This window comes from Mastigoproctus giganteus, chromosome 1 (genome assembly GCF_048544385.1).
Source record: "Mastigoproctus giganteus isolate SK-2022 chromosome 1, ASM4854438v1, whole genome shotgun sequence".
Taxonomy (NCBI): domain Eukaryota; kingdom Metazoa; phylum Arthropoda; class Arachnida; order Uropygi; family Thelyphonidae; genus Mastigoproctus; species Mastigoproctus giganteus.
The window spans coordinates 262,998,183-263,013,419 of NC_143575.1; the positions used below are offsets into that span (position 1 = coordinate 262,998,183).

Below are 15,237 nucleotides of genomic sequence, written 5' to 3' on the forward strand. Positions count from 1 at the left end.
GGGCAATGAACTTGCCAACAAAGTTGCAAAAAATCCAACCCCGTTAGATTTAACGAATATCCCTGTTCCAGCACCAGACTCTTCACTAATGATTCATGCTGCATGCTTATCGGAATGGACAACAATCTGGCACTCTCAAAATAATAATAAACTCTTGCAGTTTAAACATGATCCGAAAATTTGGCACTCCAGTGTCCGTACATCAACGCAAGAAGAAGTAGTCCTTTCAAGGGCAAGAATAGGTCATATTCATCTAACCCACCTTTATTTACTCACAGGAGATAATCCACCGCAGTGTGCACATTGTTATATCAATTTGACTGTTAAACACATTCTCATTGACTGCCCCTACTATAGACAAAACAGAACATCAACCCTGCTATCTTGATGAACCAATAATGATTAAATCAATGGTAAATCTTGATAAACCAATAACTTTAGAGAATCTCATTGGTGACAAGGCAAATATTTCTGAATTTTTGAACTACCTCAAGCAAACTGGACTTTTTAATAAGTTCTGATTTTACAAAAATTCTAACATCCTTATATTATAAATGAATAGGTGCATTATAGCCATAGTGTAACAACAACAAACCACAGATGCTTGATGGGATTGATGTCTGGGAAATTTGGAGGCCAGGGCAATAACTGGAAGTCTTCCTCATGTTCCGCAAACCAGTCTCGAACAATCCGGTCGGTGTGGCATGGTGCATTATTTTGCTGAAAGATGGCATCACCAGAGGGGAAGACCGTTGCCATGAAAGAGTGTACCTGGTCAGCAATGATGTTTAGGTAGGTGGTAGACGTCAGAGTGCCTGGCACATGGATGACTGGTATCCCAGCAGAACATCGCCCAAAGTATGACACTGCGGCCACCAGCTTGTTTTCATCCCACGGTGCATCCAGGCACCATCACTTCCCCAGGTAAACGACGCATGTTCACCTGGCCATCCACATGGTGAAACAGGAAACGTGATTCATCAGACCAGATGACCTTCTTCCAATCACTCAAGGTCCACTTTCAATGTTCGCCTACCCATTGTAGGCGCTGTTGCTGGTGACGGCTGCGCAACCCTGTTTTCAGCAGGGTTCGATGTACTGTGTGTTGTGATACATTACTCCCGTCACCACCATTCCAATTACCGGTGAGTTGCGCTACAGTCGCCCTTCTTTTGCCACGTACCATCTGGGAGAGCCTTTGCTCATCTCGAGCATCGATGAGTCGTGGACATTCAACACCTCGCTGGCGGTTCATGGGTTCCCCTCCTCAGATCACTTCCGGTAGGTACTAACCACTGCCAATCATGAACACCCCACCAGCCGTGGCATTTCTGATGTGCTCTAATCCACTCGTCTGGCCACTTACAATTTGGCCTTTGTCAAACTCGCTTAAATGCGCTGCCTTTCCCATCTGGAGAACAACAGTAACACTGATTAACAGAGCTCAGTATCAGGTGTCCGCGTGCCTGCCCCATGCACACGCCATAGTTCACTTGCAATTGCTTCAATTTGCATAATTACTCGCTGGTCATAATGTTTTGGCTCGTCGGTGTAAGTGTTTCCAAGAGGAAAAGGCTTTCTGTGAATTGGCTAGTGAAGGTACATTGCCAGTATTTTTATTAGTTCCAAATAAAATGCATAGAAAACAATACAAAGATTTAGCTTTATTGGAGTAAATCAGCCAATTTCTGTCTAAAATTCACCATTAGCAAGTTTTTTTTCAAACCACTCGATAGAAAAATCTACACCTGTCCTCGGATAAAGAATAATGAAATCCTCATCTTTGCCTTGATCTGTTCCATTTTCTATTAAAAAGCATCTTATTTTGTCAGAAATATTTGTTGGCCAAGATGCAGCATTATTCAAGTTTGGCATGATATGATTATTATTTTCATTTTTTGCAATCCGAGGGGACTCGTAATTTTCAGAATTATTATTATGTTATAACCTCTGTTTCGCTACAGTTTTCTTCAGCTTCAAGAATGACTGAATTGCGGCTAATTTCTTTATTTTGGTGAATGATATCCACTGGCGCAAACCAGTTTTTTTAAAATTATCTGACAATTTCTTTGCTTGTTCCGCCCTCAACTTCTTCTTTCTAAATTTTGCTCCACTTGGCCGTTTGGACAACTTGTTCTTACTTATAAATTTAAAATTTTTAAAGATGTTTTATTTTAATTAAATTTGAAGCATGGTCAAATAAATAACATAGTTTATTGTAGACATGTAGACTAGAATGCAACAATTTTTAAAAATTGTTTCATTCAGGCACATGCACAGATTGAAATAAAAAAGGCAAACTCGATAATACATTATTTTAGCAAGGAAAATGTTCTGCTCAAAAAATTAACAAGGGGAACTCTTTACTCAAAAAATTTAACAAGGTGAACTACATCCTCTCAATTTTATCACCGTGTCTAAAATTCATTTTGAAAATGAGACAAAAATCTAATTTTAAAACATATATTTTAAATAACTAATAATTACATATAATGTTATATAACCTATAAAAATAAAATATATGGTTACAGGTCAACTAAAGGAAATCAAAATATATAAAAGAAAGGTTTGTTTATAACAATTTATTAAAACTTACTTTTTTAATGTGGAGACGAAACAATTGAATAACAAAATTTGAATTACAATTTTAGTTCTTTTAACATGTGATTGCTCATACTTGAGCATTTGTGCAATTCAAGCAAAATACAGTTGTATTTTGTGTCTTCCAGCGCTAGCCAAATGGCTAGCGCTGGAGGACAAACCAAAAATCTCAGAGGTGTAACGTCACAAAATGGATCATACTTTATAGAGGTTTGTAATTGGAGTTTGTGTTATTTTCGAAATTCGTAAAACACTGTTTCTCCCTGCTATTTTTTTTTTTCCCCAAGTGATTATAAATCTCGAATTTATAATTTTTTTCACAAAAATTTCTGGAATCATAAGTAGCATGTACAAAGATAATGCAGTATTTCTTTTAATAAAATTTTTATTTTAAATAAAGAACACAAGTTGACCAGAAGCTATTATCCTTGTCAGGAATATGCCTTAATCTTTTGACTGTCTATAGAAATGGTATTACCATTCCACTGTGGAATGGTAATCCCTTTAACCCTTAATTTGCATTTCTAATTGCTTAAATTGCCTAAAGGCCAGAGGTGGAAACAAAGTATAAAGTTAAGTCTCTTGTAATCCGTTCGTTATATGGAAATTTTCTTGATTCTACAGAAACTTTTAAATGTAATTACCAAAAGTAATTCAAAAAATTCTCTATAAAGAAGTTTGTTAAACACAGGACCGACTGTAATTAAATCAAAATGAAGCAATTTTAAATATATAACTGGTCGAATGTGCCCTTAAAATGCTGCACCTGGGGCTGACGTCCTGCTTGCCCCACCCTAGTTCAGACTCTGTTTCTGGAATACATGCAGCTAACATGATTAACACGCTAAAAAAATAATCCAAACCATTTTGGATTATTTTTTTTTATTATTTTGTTATAAGTTAAGTGGCATCTTAGAAAAAAGCGAAAGGTATCTGAATAAATTTTTGCTATATTGTTTTGTTGGTTATCTCGGATTTTCATTAAAGATGATACTGGTTTTTTGTTCATAGCAAAACCAGTAACATTTTTTTTTTTTTTTTTTTTTTCAAACTTTCAGAATACTTTATAGTAAGCATTTTGATATATAAATATTTTTTCATTAATTTATGTGTATGTTTGCTTAAGTACATGTTTCATTTTATTAGGACTGCTGTTTAGTTCTTTATCATCCGTACAGACCTCTAGTGCATTATGTACAAGATGTTGGGCAAGAAGAAAGCTTACTTCCTATGGCTTGGTATAAAAAGTTTTGTTTATGATAAGTAGTTTTTGTGTTACTTTATACAGTCAAAAAGTCCAGTAGCTGGCATTTACAAATTCGGGAAGCTTGTGCAGCTGGAACATTTGAAAAATAATATATTAAAAAAGGACATTTGTACCACCTATGTACCTAGTTAGACATGCAATATGGATTTAATAATTAAACATTATTATAAAATGCACTAAAATAAAGGATTTTTGTAACAGGGGGACTATCTCGTCCTTTTTTGTTATTGTGACCAACAGGATTTAAACTGCTAAGTTTGATGCATTGATCATAATGATCACAGGAAAACACTTTGCCTTCATAATGCATTCAATTACACCCTAGTATTACATTACTTTAAGACAAATGATATAATCAAAAGATTAATCTGACTTTTATTTTAGCATTAGCATTAGGATTGGTAGAGGCATTGGTAAGGCAACAAACTCAAGAAAACAAGCAGAAAGTAATATCAGAACCAAATAACAGAAAAGACAATTACAAGCAGCACAGCACACGTGGAGTAGCAATTTTAATAAATTCCAGTATACCCACCCAACAGATTTCCCTTGCAGACTAATCTGTAGGTGATACAAGTACACCTTCCAGTAAACTTTCATGTAACAGTTGTTTCCATCTACCTACCACCTAACCAAGGTATAAGTTATACCAAACTAGAAGACCTTGTAGTTCAACTACCATCTACTTTCTGCATCATGGGAGATATGAATGCCCACCAAACCCTCTGTGGAGAAATATAAACATAGATAGAAGAGGGCAAATTCTAGAAAAACTACTTAAAAAAGAACTCAATCTTGCACTTTTAAATGTCGTAACACCCACATATATATGCCTATCCACAGGAACTAGCACAGCAGTAGACCTTTCTATATGCTTTCCATCAATATACCACTCTACTGGAGTGGGCAGTTCATAATGATACACTGGGTAGTGATCATTGTCTAGTAAAAATTAGGCCCTGGGTGCCAAGCATTTCTCGTTCGATTTTTCTCCCTTACTTATTAAACTTTTCCGTTGAGTACCTCTACTTCTTAAAAGCACTAAGAAGAGAGCCCAGAAGAAGGAAAGTACCTTTTTCTTTAATTTAATTCATCTTACTAACTATACTAACTGCTATGCTTGGCCACAAAGCGGTACTGCTCCTGGCTCATATTTCTGCTAAAAATCCATCAACTTTAGACTTCATTCCAGCTTCTGATTATAATATCATAATTCAAGCAGCATACCATATGCAGTAGACAGAGCTATGGCATAAAGAAACAAATAATAAACTCTTCCAATTTGAAACAAGATCTAAAATTTTGGCACTCAAGCATTCAGACAGTTCTGCGAGAAGTGATACTCACACGGATTAGAATAGGACATACTCATCTGACTCACCTCCATCTACTCACAGGTGATGATCCTCCTCAGTGTTCACTTTACCCACCTGGCTAGCCGGGTGGATAAAGTACCTGCCTGGCAACCCAAATGTCATGGGTTTGAATCCCACCTCGGGGGTGCCTCCGTAGCCAGGTGGGAAGGAGCAACAGTGCGTAGCACACGCTTCTTGATTAGCTTGGGGTTCGAGCCCGTGACCACCAAATACGGAAAATGCGGAAAGGTCACATATCCCCGGAGCAATATGGTCTTAGTTGCTAATGCTTCTAAAAACCAAATAATAACAATAACAATCCCGCCTCGGGTTAGGATCAGAGTAGTGCAAAAACTTTGGGAGGTGCATTATGGCCACAGAAGGAGAAGTGGGACGATAGGGTAGCATGGCGGTCACGTTATTTTTAGCTCCTGTATTATCGTGTCAGAACTATGGATTTATTTCGTGTTAAAAGTGCAGTTTGTTATCAAATGGATAATCACAACTTGAGGATTCTGTTGGTAAGCATAGTTTTGTGTTATTAGAGCTCTCTTTCGAGTTTCTTCCATTTTCTTCTCACCGCTATTGTTCTTTGGTCACTCCGCTTAGGCGCCATAGCCGAAGCTTTAGGGAGGTGGCCACTCCTTTGCCTGACCACCACAGACTCTATTCTCGCAAATTTGACTGGGGCTATTTTCCCCCTTCTGTGACCTTGGACGGACGTCGCTCGGAGCTGCCAGTTTCACCGTTTTGTGTCTCTCGTTTTTACTTCCTTCTCACACTTACCCAGTGCTTGTTTCAATAGCACGTATGCGGCGCAAATTTCACCATCTGCATAAAGATCTATGCAGCAGACCTGTCATCACCTTCAGATATTAAATTTGCACTATAATGGACGCTCATTAAAAGTGAAAAATGCTCGTTAAGTATCGAAAAATTTTTCTTGGTGCAGTTGACCAAATTAGGAAGTGAATCCTATAAGTACTACAACTTTATAGAGTTTTGTGATCGCTCACTATGTCGCGTATCACTATGTAATATGAGCACAGCTAATAGGGGAACAGAGTTCTTCATAACGTATGATAAGTTATTCTCTATTTATCGCCATTATTATAGATTCTTTTAGTGCTGTAGTTGGAGGTTAGATGGAATTCTGAAAACTAAATACTCTTAAGCTACTTGTGTGTGAATAAATGCAGTGTTAGCAGGAAAAAAAAAAAAAAAAAAAAAAAAGCCTTTTTATTGGGTATATACAGCTGCACTTCATTAGGAATTCAAGAACACCAGCATGCAGGAAGTGACCTATGAGATGAGGACTGTACCAGCAACGAAAAATAAGTGGAAGAAGCTGGACACGCCCAAACCTGACAGAGAAACGCGAAGCCAGAGTGCTCAGCTAAAGGACACCCGGAAGGATTCCCTCCCACAAATTGATTTGACTGTGGAGAAAAAACAACCAGAGGCCTCTGCACCCTTGGACCCCTCCTGGCCAGAGGGCACATTGTTGGAAAAAACTCAAATCCTGCGTACCGCCCTTGAGGATCTGATGAAAGACTCTAACAACCGGATAACCACTGGTGTTAGGGGACAGATTGTTTCCCTCTGGACAAAGTTGGAGACAATTCTCTACCAGACAAACCTAAAATATGAAACAACTGCTGTGAAACTGGAGGCATACCTAGATGGTGGGGCAAACAAAATGCAACAGCGTGCCCCATCTTATGCACAAGCGCTGAGGACGTCAGCCGGTGAATCAGCAATAAAAAGCAGTGTACCTGCTACAACAAAAAAGACCTTGCCAAAACAACCACACCTGGTGGTGCTCCGACCAACAATCATTGAGGAAAATCAAACAAGCGAACAATTAAAGATGCAAATCATGACCAGCCTAAAAGAAGAATTCAAGACAACCAGAATAAAGTCGGTCAGGAAAACTAGAAATGTCGGAGTACTGATAGAGACAGAAACAAGGGAGGAAGCACAAAAAATTATCACTAATACCAAAATCACTGAGCTGGGGCTCACAGCGACTACCCCTAAAAGAAAAGGGCCCTCAATAGTTATTTATGACCTGGATAAAGACCTGACCCCGGATCAACTAACAGAGGAAATCTATCAAAGAAACCTGATGTCCGCTCTCCCAGAACACAGAAGGGACAAACTGCTGACACCAAAATATTCAACCAAGTCCAAGAATGGCACTCAACGAAACTGGATAATTGAACTTGTGCCTGCAGCATGGAAAGTATTAAACACCCAGAACAGAGTATATGTAAATTGGGGCAGCCACCGCTTCCGTGAACATGTGGCTGTACCCAAATGCTTCAGGTGCTGTAAATATGGGCATACAACGCACACCTGCACCCAGACTGACCCCACATGCGGCCACTGCTCGGCAAAAGGCCACACTTACAAGGATTGCCCAAACAAGAGTACTGACCCAATCTGCACCAACTGCAAGAGTCTGAAGCTGGACTGCACCCACTCAATCAGGGATAACAAGTGCCCCACCTACCTGAAAATTAAGAGCTTGTTCCAATCCAGGCTGGATTATGGGGACGCGCCTTAGAGGATACAATACTACAGAGGTAAAATTTCTGCAGATCAACGCACAGAGGGCCAGAGCAGTAGCGGATCAGATCCGTATCAAGGCTGAAGAGGAGAATGTAGATGTCATGATAATACAAGAGCCATACTCACACATGAAGATAGTCAGGGGATACCCCTTGACCTACAAGATAGTACAATTCGAGGACGACACCCCCTGGGCCGCAGTCGCGGTCAGAAATCCGGATATTACGGTGACCAAAATCACACAGCTTTGCACAGCCTGGGCTGCATGTGCCCACCTCACCATAGCTCTGGGGGCATTTTATGTTATTGCCCTCTACTGTCGACCGGGCGAAGACATAACTTTCGCCACAAGATACCTCCAACTGGCTGCTGACACCCTTCCCAACGCTAAAATTATAGTAGGGGCAGACGTGAACTGCCGGTCACCAATGTGGCATAGTCACACGCCAGACAGACGTGGCACCAGAAACGGAACTATATTGGAAGAGTTCCTTGCAAATTGAACGTTGACAGTGTTAAACCAACCAAACAATCTGCACACATTTAGTAATACACTGTGGGAAGCCACCATAGATGTCTCCTTGGCTTCCAGGAACATCGCTAATAATACTACCGACTGGTTCGTCCAAGAGGCCTGGACAACATCTGATCATCGAGCCATTACATTCCAACTCAACAGATCACTGACTAGAGTACCGGCAGCTAGACAAACCACTCACAGATACTCCATATCCAAAGCAAACTGGGAACTCTTCCAAAGTACCTTAAAAACCAGCATACAACAGAGACAGAGTGAGCTTGAGTGCCTCGAAGACCCAGATCACCTCCAAAGCAAGATAACAGAGATCATAACGCACACAAGCGACATCGCTATTAAAAAGAAAAATCCAACCCCTGGGGCTGTGCCGTGGTGGAACCTAGAACTGCAACGACTCCGGAAAGAAACACAAACCAGAAGAAAGGCCTTTCAGTGGGCGAGGCGCTCCTGGCCGACGGCAGAGGTTGAAGTACTCCGACAACGCTACAAAGAAGCAAGGAACACTTACACAGCCCAAATCAGAAGCTGTAAACAGCAATCTTGGGAGCGCATGGTCTCCACTATGGGAAACAAGAACCCCTGGGGAATCGTCTACAAACTGACCATGAATAAACTCCCCCGAGGGGAAGTTATTGCCGCCGCCACATTGACCCAAGGAGGCATGTCCACAACCTGGGAGCAGACTATTTCCAATATCCTGGACACAGTCTTCCACCCGGCTATACAACCAGAGACAACAGAGCAGATCCAACTCTGCTTAGAAAATGAAAGCTATCAAACAGCAACGACAGAACCTCACTTCACCATGGAGGAGCTCAAGAGTGCTGCCACCCTAATTATGGGAAATAAATGCCCTGGACCAGACCTCTTGGAGCCCAAAATCATCAAAAAGACAGTACAGTGTTCCCTGAACCTGTTGCTCAACCTCTTCAACCTCTGTCTTCACTGTGGCACCTTCCCGACTTCGTGGAAGAAAGCAAACGTCAAACTAATCCTGAAAAATCTGACCAAACCACCACACCTCCCAGAATCTTACAGACCGATCGCACTTCTCACAGTTGCAAGTAAACTACTTGAACGCCTTCTCTATAGACGAATAGAGCAATATTATGACAGGGCTGGCCTGGCCTCACCCAACCAGTTTGGCTTCAGGCGGGGTCGCTCAGCCGTGGATGCCTTAATACACCTACAAGAACAAGTAACAAGATGCACCAAGAAGTATTTCCTTGTGATTGCTGTGGACTTTGCTGGGGCCTTCGATGCACTTTGGTGGCCAAGCATCTTGGCAAGGCTTCGGGTTGCTGGGATCCCAGGCAACCTCTACAGGGTCATCAAGAGCTACCTCACAAACAGATCCATCAGGATTGTTGCTCCCTATGGGACCCTCTCCAAGAATACATTTCGCGGCTGTCCACAGGGTTCGGTCCTTGGACCACTACTGTGGAACATAGTAATGGACTCCTTCCTAGCTATAGACCTTGATGAGGTAAAATCGCAGGCCTTTGCTGATGACCTCTTACTGACAGTGTCAGCGGACTCAAAGACACAACTGGAGACACTGGCAAACCGGGCTCTGTCCACCCTTCAGGAATGGGCTAAGAAAAATCAACTTAGAATATCCCCTGCAAAGACAAACTCCATTCTGCTCAAGGGGTGCCTCAACCTCAGGCGCCCTCCACAAATCAAGATTGACCAGAAAACAATTAAATTCTCAAAGCAGCTGAAGTACCTAGGCATGATTCTAGATCCAAATCTATCATTTCAGGACCACCTGAAATATTTGCGTACAAAAGTCAGACGATACACTGCATTGGTTGCCAGAGTCACTCGCAGAGACTGGGGCCTAGACAGACGGGTGCTACGTCTTTTCTATAAAACCATCTTCACCCCAATAGTCACGTATGCATCTGGCACATGGTATCAGAAAGCCACAACTGTTGTCAATAAACGAATCATTGACTCGATTCACCGATCAATCCTTCTGACCATTACTCGAGCTTGCAGCACAGTGAGCACGCATGCCCTGCAAGTCCTTGCTGGTGTCCTTCCACTGGACTTAGAGATCATTCGACGGGGCCTCACGCACCACCTGGACAAGGGTATCCCACAGACATGTTTGGGATTCACCACCGACATCATCAATAGCAAGACTATGGAAAAGAAAAAGCTGCATGCTCACCTGCTGCAGATGTGGCAGGATAGATGGGCCACCTCGCAAAAAGGCGAAATCACCAGGAAGTTTCTGCCCAACATTGGCCGGGTTTTTCCGAACTTCCCACCCTGGTTTTCCTCGGGCCTACAAGTCACATACCTACTGACAGGACATGGAGCTCTGAATGCAAAGCTATCCCTACTCGGAATAGCTGGACAGGTATTTCGAACGAACAGAGGGGTGAAGTGGAAGTGGTTATTTTTATTTATTTATGTTACTTTTTTTTTTTTTTTTTTTTTTTTTTTGGCTGATGCTGCATAAGCTTGCTTTCTTGCATCAAATGCCTCTACTAATGCTAATGCTAATGCTAATACAGGAAGATCCCACCTGCACCTGCGGGGGGCTGGAGAGCTGGCAGCACCTCATGCATGATTGCCAGCTGTATGACGACCTCCGCAGCGCATTCATCACCAAAATACAGTATCTACCATACGGCCGGGAGTACCACATCTTGGACACCAAGGAAGAATATCAGGCTTTCTCCAGCTATGCACTGGCCCTGTTCACAAGACGGCGAGCTCTTATCGCAGCAAATCGCAATCAACAACTGACACAATAAGGAAATGAACAAACTTCGAAGGAAATCATCCCGTGGAAGACGCCTGAATCCAGTGGTCTCCGATAATCAAGGCACTAAACCCTGAAGTGGACCTAAAGTTGAATAAATGAGAAATGACTCTATAAACAACATTGACGCAAACACCACATGGATGGGAAATGTCACAAGAAAGACCCCACAAACGCCGACAAGCAAACCCGGACCTTTTGACGGTAAAGACTGCAGAACGGACGGGAACCACCCCATGACCGATCATGCTTCGGTCCGATTGCTCCTGGAAACTGACTAGAACCACTAGCAGCTCCGCTGCCAAATGCTATATGGCGAGCTGAATGGGGTACCCTTACCCTATTCATGTTAAATTCCCTATCCCCGGCAGGAGGGAGAGGAGACACGCTCTGTTTCCTCTCTCCCCTGCCAACCCATCTCTTCGCCTGGTGAGGCATGGGCCTGCCTCACTGACCACCTGGGATCGCCTTCTCTATCGTCCCCATGCTTCTGCCTTTCCCCCCAGTCTTCAGTCTCTTCCCCCACTCTAACTGTATACCTTATCCATGGCAGGGGGAGATAGCTCTTCTTCGTCTCCCCCACCCGCCATCCAAACTCCCCTCTGGTGTGGCATGGGCATGCCATACTGCCTATCAGGGGTCATGTCCTCTATCGACCCCTTACTTCTACTTCTACCCCCCCAGTCTTCAGCCTCCCCTTCCTCCCACTTTTATCTTTCATCTAACGTATAGCCCACACGTCTAAATTTAATAACAACAAAATTCTGCCTGACCTATTAGGCCTTTTAACACATCTTTCTAGCGTTCAACCCCAACCAGCGATTTGCTAACAGCAATCTCCTTAAGAATTAACGTCAAATGCCTATATATATATATATATTTTTTTTATTATTATTATTTTATTTATTTATTTATTTATTTTTTTTTTTTACTTTTATCATTATTATTTTTTATTTTTATTTTATTATTATTTTTTTTACTTTTATTATTATTATTATTATTTTTTTTTATTTATTATTATTATTATTTTTTTATTAATTTATTTATTTTTTAGGTCCTAGCCACTGAAATCCCAGGAAACTAAGTGGCAGGACCTGCCGGAGCAACTCGTCATGATGCTGGACACCCAGCTAGCCTCCACGTGGCAAGGTATGGGCAATGTCGGGCCCCACCAGGGGCCAGGCGGCCAGTAAGCCGGACAAACAAGGGGCACAACAGATCACACTGCACAGACATGACCCGCACACTTTCAAGTCTCTGGCTTGACAGTGTACTGTCCTCGATACAGCGAACATACGCGGGGATGGGAGAAATCCCAGGCGCCGTCTGACACGAACATACCTTATGGCCACAGAAGCCGATGCGCCAACAACTAACAAAAAAAAAAAAATCTAACTGTCAAACACATTTTGATCGACTGTCCACATTATCAATAACATCGAACTTCAGTATTTCTTTCTCTGGCTAACCTCTGAGAACCGATCACATTAAATCATATCATTGGAGAGAAGGCAAATATTAGTGAACTTTACTGTTTTTTAAAAGAAATTGGAATTTTTGAGCGAATATAAATAGTTTCTGAGCTGAAATGAAATTGAGCTGGCTTCATATTAATTATTATATATAGGCACACTATAGCCACAGCAGCTTGTGTGCCTTTACACACACACACACACACACACACACACACACACACACACACACACACACACACACACCTTGTCTAAAAAAGTTAAATGTACTCGGACCGTTATCCGCCCAAATGGGGTGCAGGTCGTATCTCTCTGCTTTGGCTACACGGGACCTTGATCAGATCCTGCTTGGATTATGGAGCTCCCATCTATGATTCTGCCAGAAATAGTTCATTATGCTGGCTTGATCCCATTCAAAACAGTGCTTTGAAGATTGCGCTTGGTGCTTTCAGAACGTCACCATACAGTCTACATTGATGCTCACGGCTCCCCACTAACGTTACTTAGGAAACACTGTTTCTTAAGTATGCTGTTAAGATACAAAGTTGTGCCTCGCATCTCATTCAGTCATACCTTTCAACCCACCTTTAGAAACCTGTAGTAAAACCAGCTGGTCTTCGTCTTCTTGAACTGTCGCAGGTTTGGAATGTTCCCATCCATTCCATACAACAGATAGCAGCTTACTCTCAACCACCATGGGCTCTCCCTCCTGTACCAACCTGTGACACTTACCTCTGTTAATGGGAAAAGATTATTTTAAAAGCATCAAATGTCAGACAACTTCATGCAGCTCACATTCAAAGATATATTGATTTTTCCCCAATTTATACAGATGGCTCTAAATGTAATGCAAACGTTGGAGCAGCAGCAGTGTTTTCAAATATCATTATTTCAGCAACCCTTTCATCTGAATTCAGTATCTTCTGAGCTGAATTGTATGCAATCAAACTAGCTTTAGAAAATCTGTTCTGACTGTTCTTTAAAATCTGTTATTTACACTGATTCCCTCAGCTCAATCATGGCATTATCTTATTCTTCAGATAATGTTTACCCTGTTCTAGATGAAATTAGAAGCTTATTGTTAGAAATTGAAAAACACCATCAACTGGTCACCTTCTGTTGGATTCCAGCACATTCTGGTATTTTGCACAAGGAAGTGGCTGATAAAGCTGCAAAAAATCCAACTACCTTAGATTTAACCAATATTCCTGTTCTGGCATCAGACTATGCACTAACCATTCAGGCTGCATGCCTGTCAGAATGGACAGCACTCTGGCACTCACAGACTAATAATAAACTTTTTCAGTTTAAACAGGATCCAAAAATTTGGTGCTCCAATGTCCGTACATCAAGATGAGGAGATGTAGTACTTTCGAGAGCAAGAATAGATCATACCCATCTGATTCACCTCCATTTACTTACAGGAGATGATCCACCACAGTGTCCACATTGTTCTATAAATCTGACTGTGAAACATATTCTGATTGACTGCCCCTACTATAAAGAAGACAGAACTTCAACCTTGCTGTCATTGGTTAATCTTTGTAAACCAATAACTCTAGAAAATCTCATTGGTGACAAGGCAGATATATCTGAATTTTTTAACTTACTCAAGTGAACTGGACTTTTTAATCATTTCTGATTTCAGATTTTTTTTTTCTGTCAAAGATTAAAAATTTCAAATTTTTATATAATGAATGAATAGGCTCATTATAGCCATAGTAGCTTATGCACCATTACAACAACAACAACAACCAACTCATATTCAACTACCTACAGTTACTACTACAACATCAGCCATAGACCTGTCCGTCTGTTCAGCATCTCTTTTTCCAAGCATGGAATGTTTAGTTCTGAAAGATCCATTCCACAGTGGCCATTTTCCTATCATCAGTTCCATTCAAACACAGGTCGTGTCGTGTCCTAAAGGCCGTTAGCCTTAGATGCTAATGTGCCATAAAACTCTAAAACAAACAAACAAACTAAAGGCCGTACTTCTTTGAATTTCCAGAAAGCAGACTGGTAAAACTATTCCTCTTGTGTCCTACTCGACAAACAATATGTTAAGCAACAATATCTTGACGATGTAACTGATCACATTACCAATCATATATTATCTGCAGCAGTCCATCCCAAAATCTGACCAGTGCAAACGTTTACCATCAAAATCAGTGGTGGAATGCAGATTATTTCAAAACGAAAGTAGAAAAAAACCATGCTTGGAACTACTTCCACAAATTCCCAACTACTGCTAACCTAATTGTTTACAAAAAACTCAGAGCCAAAGCAAAGCAAATTAGAAAAAAAGCAAAACATGACTCCTGGATTACTTTTGCCTCAACTATTAACAAAAATTAGCATTAGTAGAGGCATATGATGCAAGAAAGCAAGCTTATGCAGCATCAGCCCATTTCACCCCTCCGTTCGAAATACCTGTCCAGCTGAGCCTTAAATTTATTTAGGCTATCAACTTCCACAACAAGGGATGGAAGTCTGTTCCACCAACCAACTACCCCCTAGTTAAAGGCAAATTTCTGCACATCTATCCTACATGTGTCTTTCCTCAATTTGAATTTATGCCCTCTCAGGTGATTATTCTGAGCAAGAGGAAGAATCTCATCGGCACTGAGCATGCTCAAACCATTCAAGGC

The 15,237-nt window shown here is 41.3% G+C and overlaps 1 protein-coding gene across 2 annotated transcripts in view; it reads left to right on the plus strand.

Annotated features, from left to right (window-relative positions):
- The window catches only part of CycC (cyclin C), a 226,468-nt gene that overhangs the window by 180,190 nt on the left and 31,041 nt on the right, over nucleotides 1–15,237 (plus strand). For both annotated transcript variants that reach the window (XM_090386000.1, XM_090386009.1), the window contains exon 7: nucleotides 3,748–3,839. In XM_090386000.1, coding sequence (XP_090242126.1) covers nucleotides 3,748–3,839 — 92 coding nt within the window. The remainder of the gene's footprint in view (nucleotides 1–3,747; nucleotides 3,840–15,237) is intronic.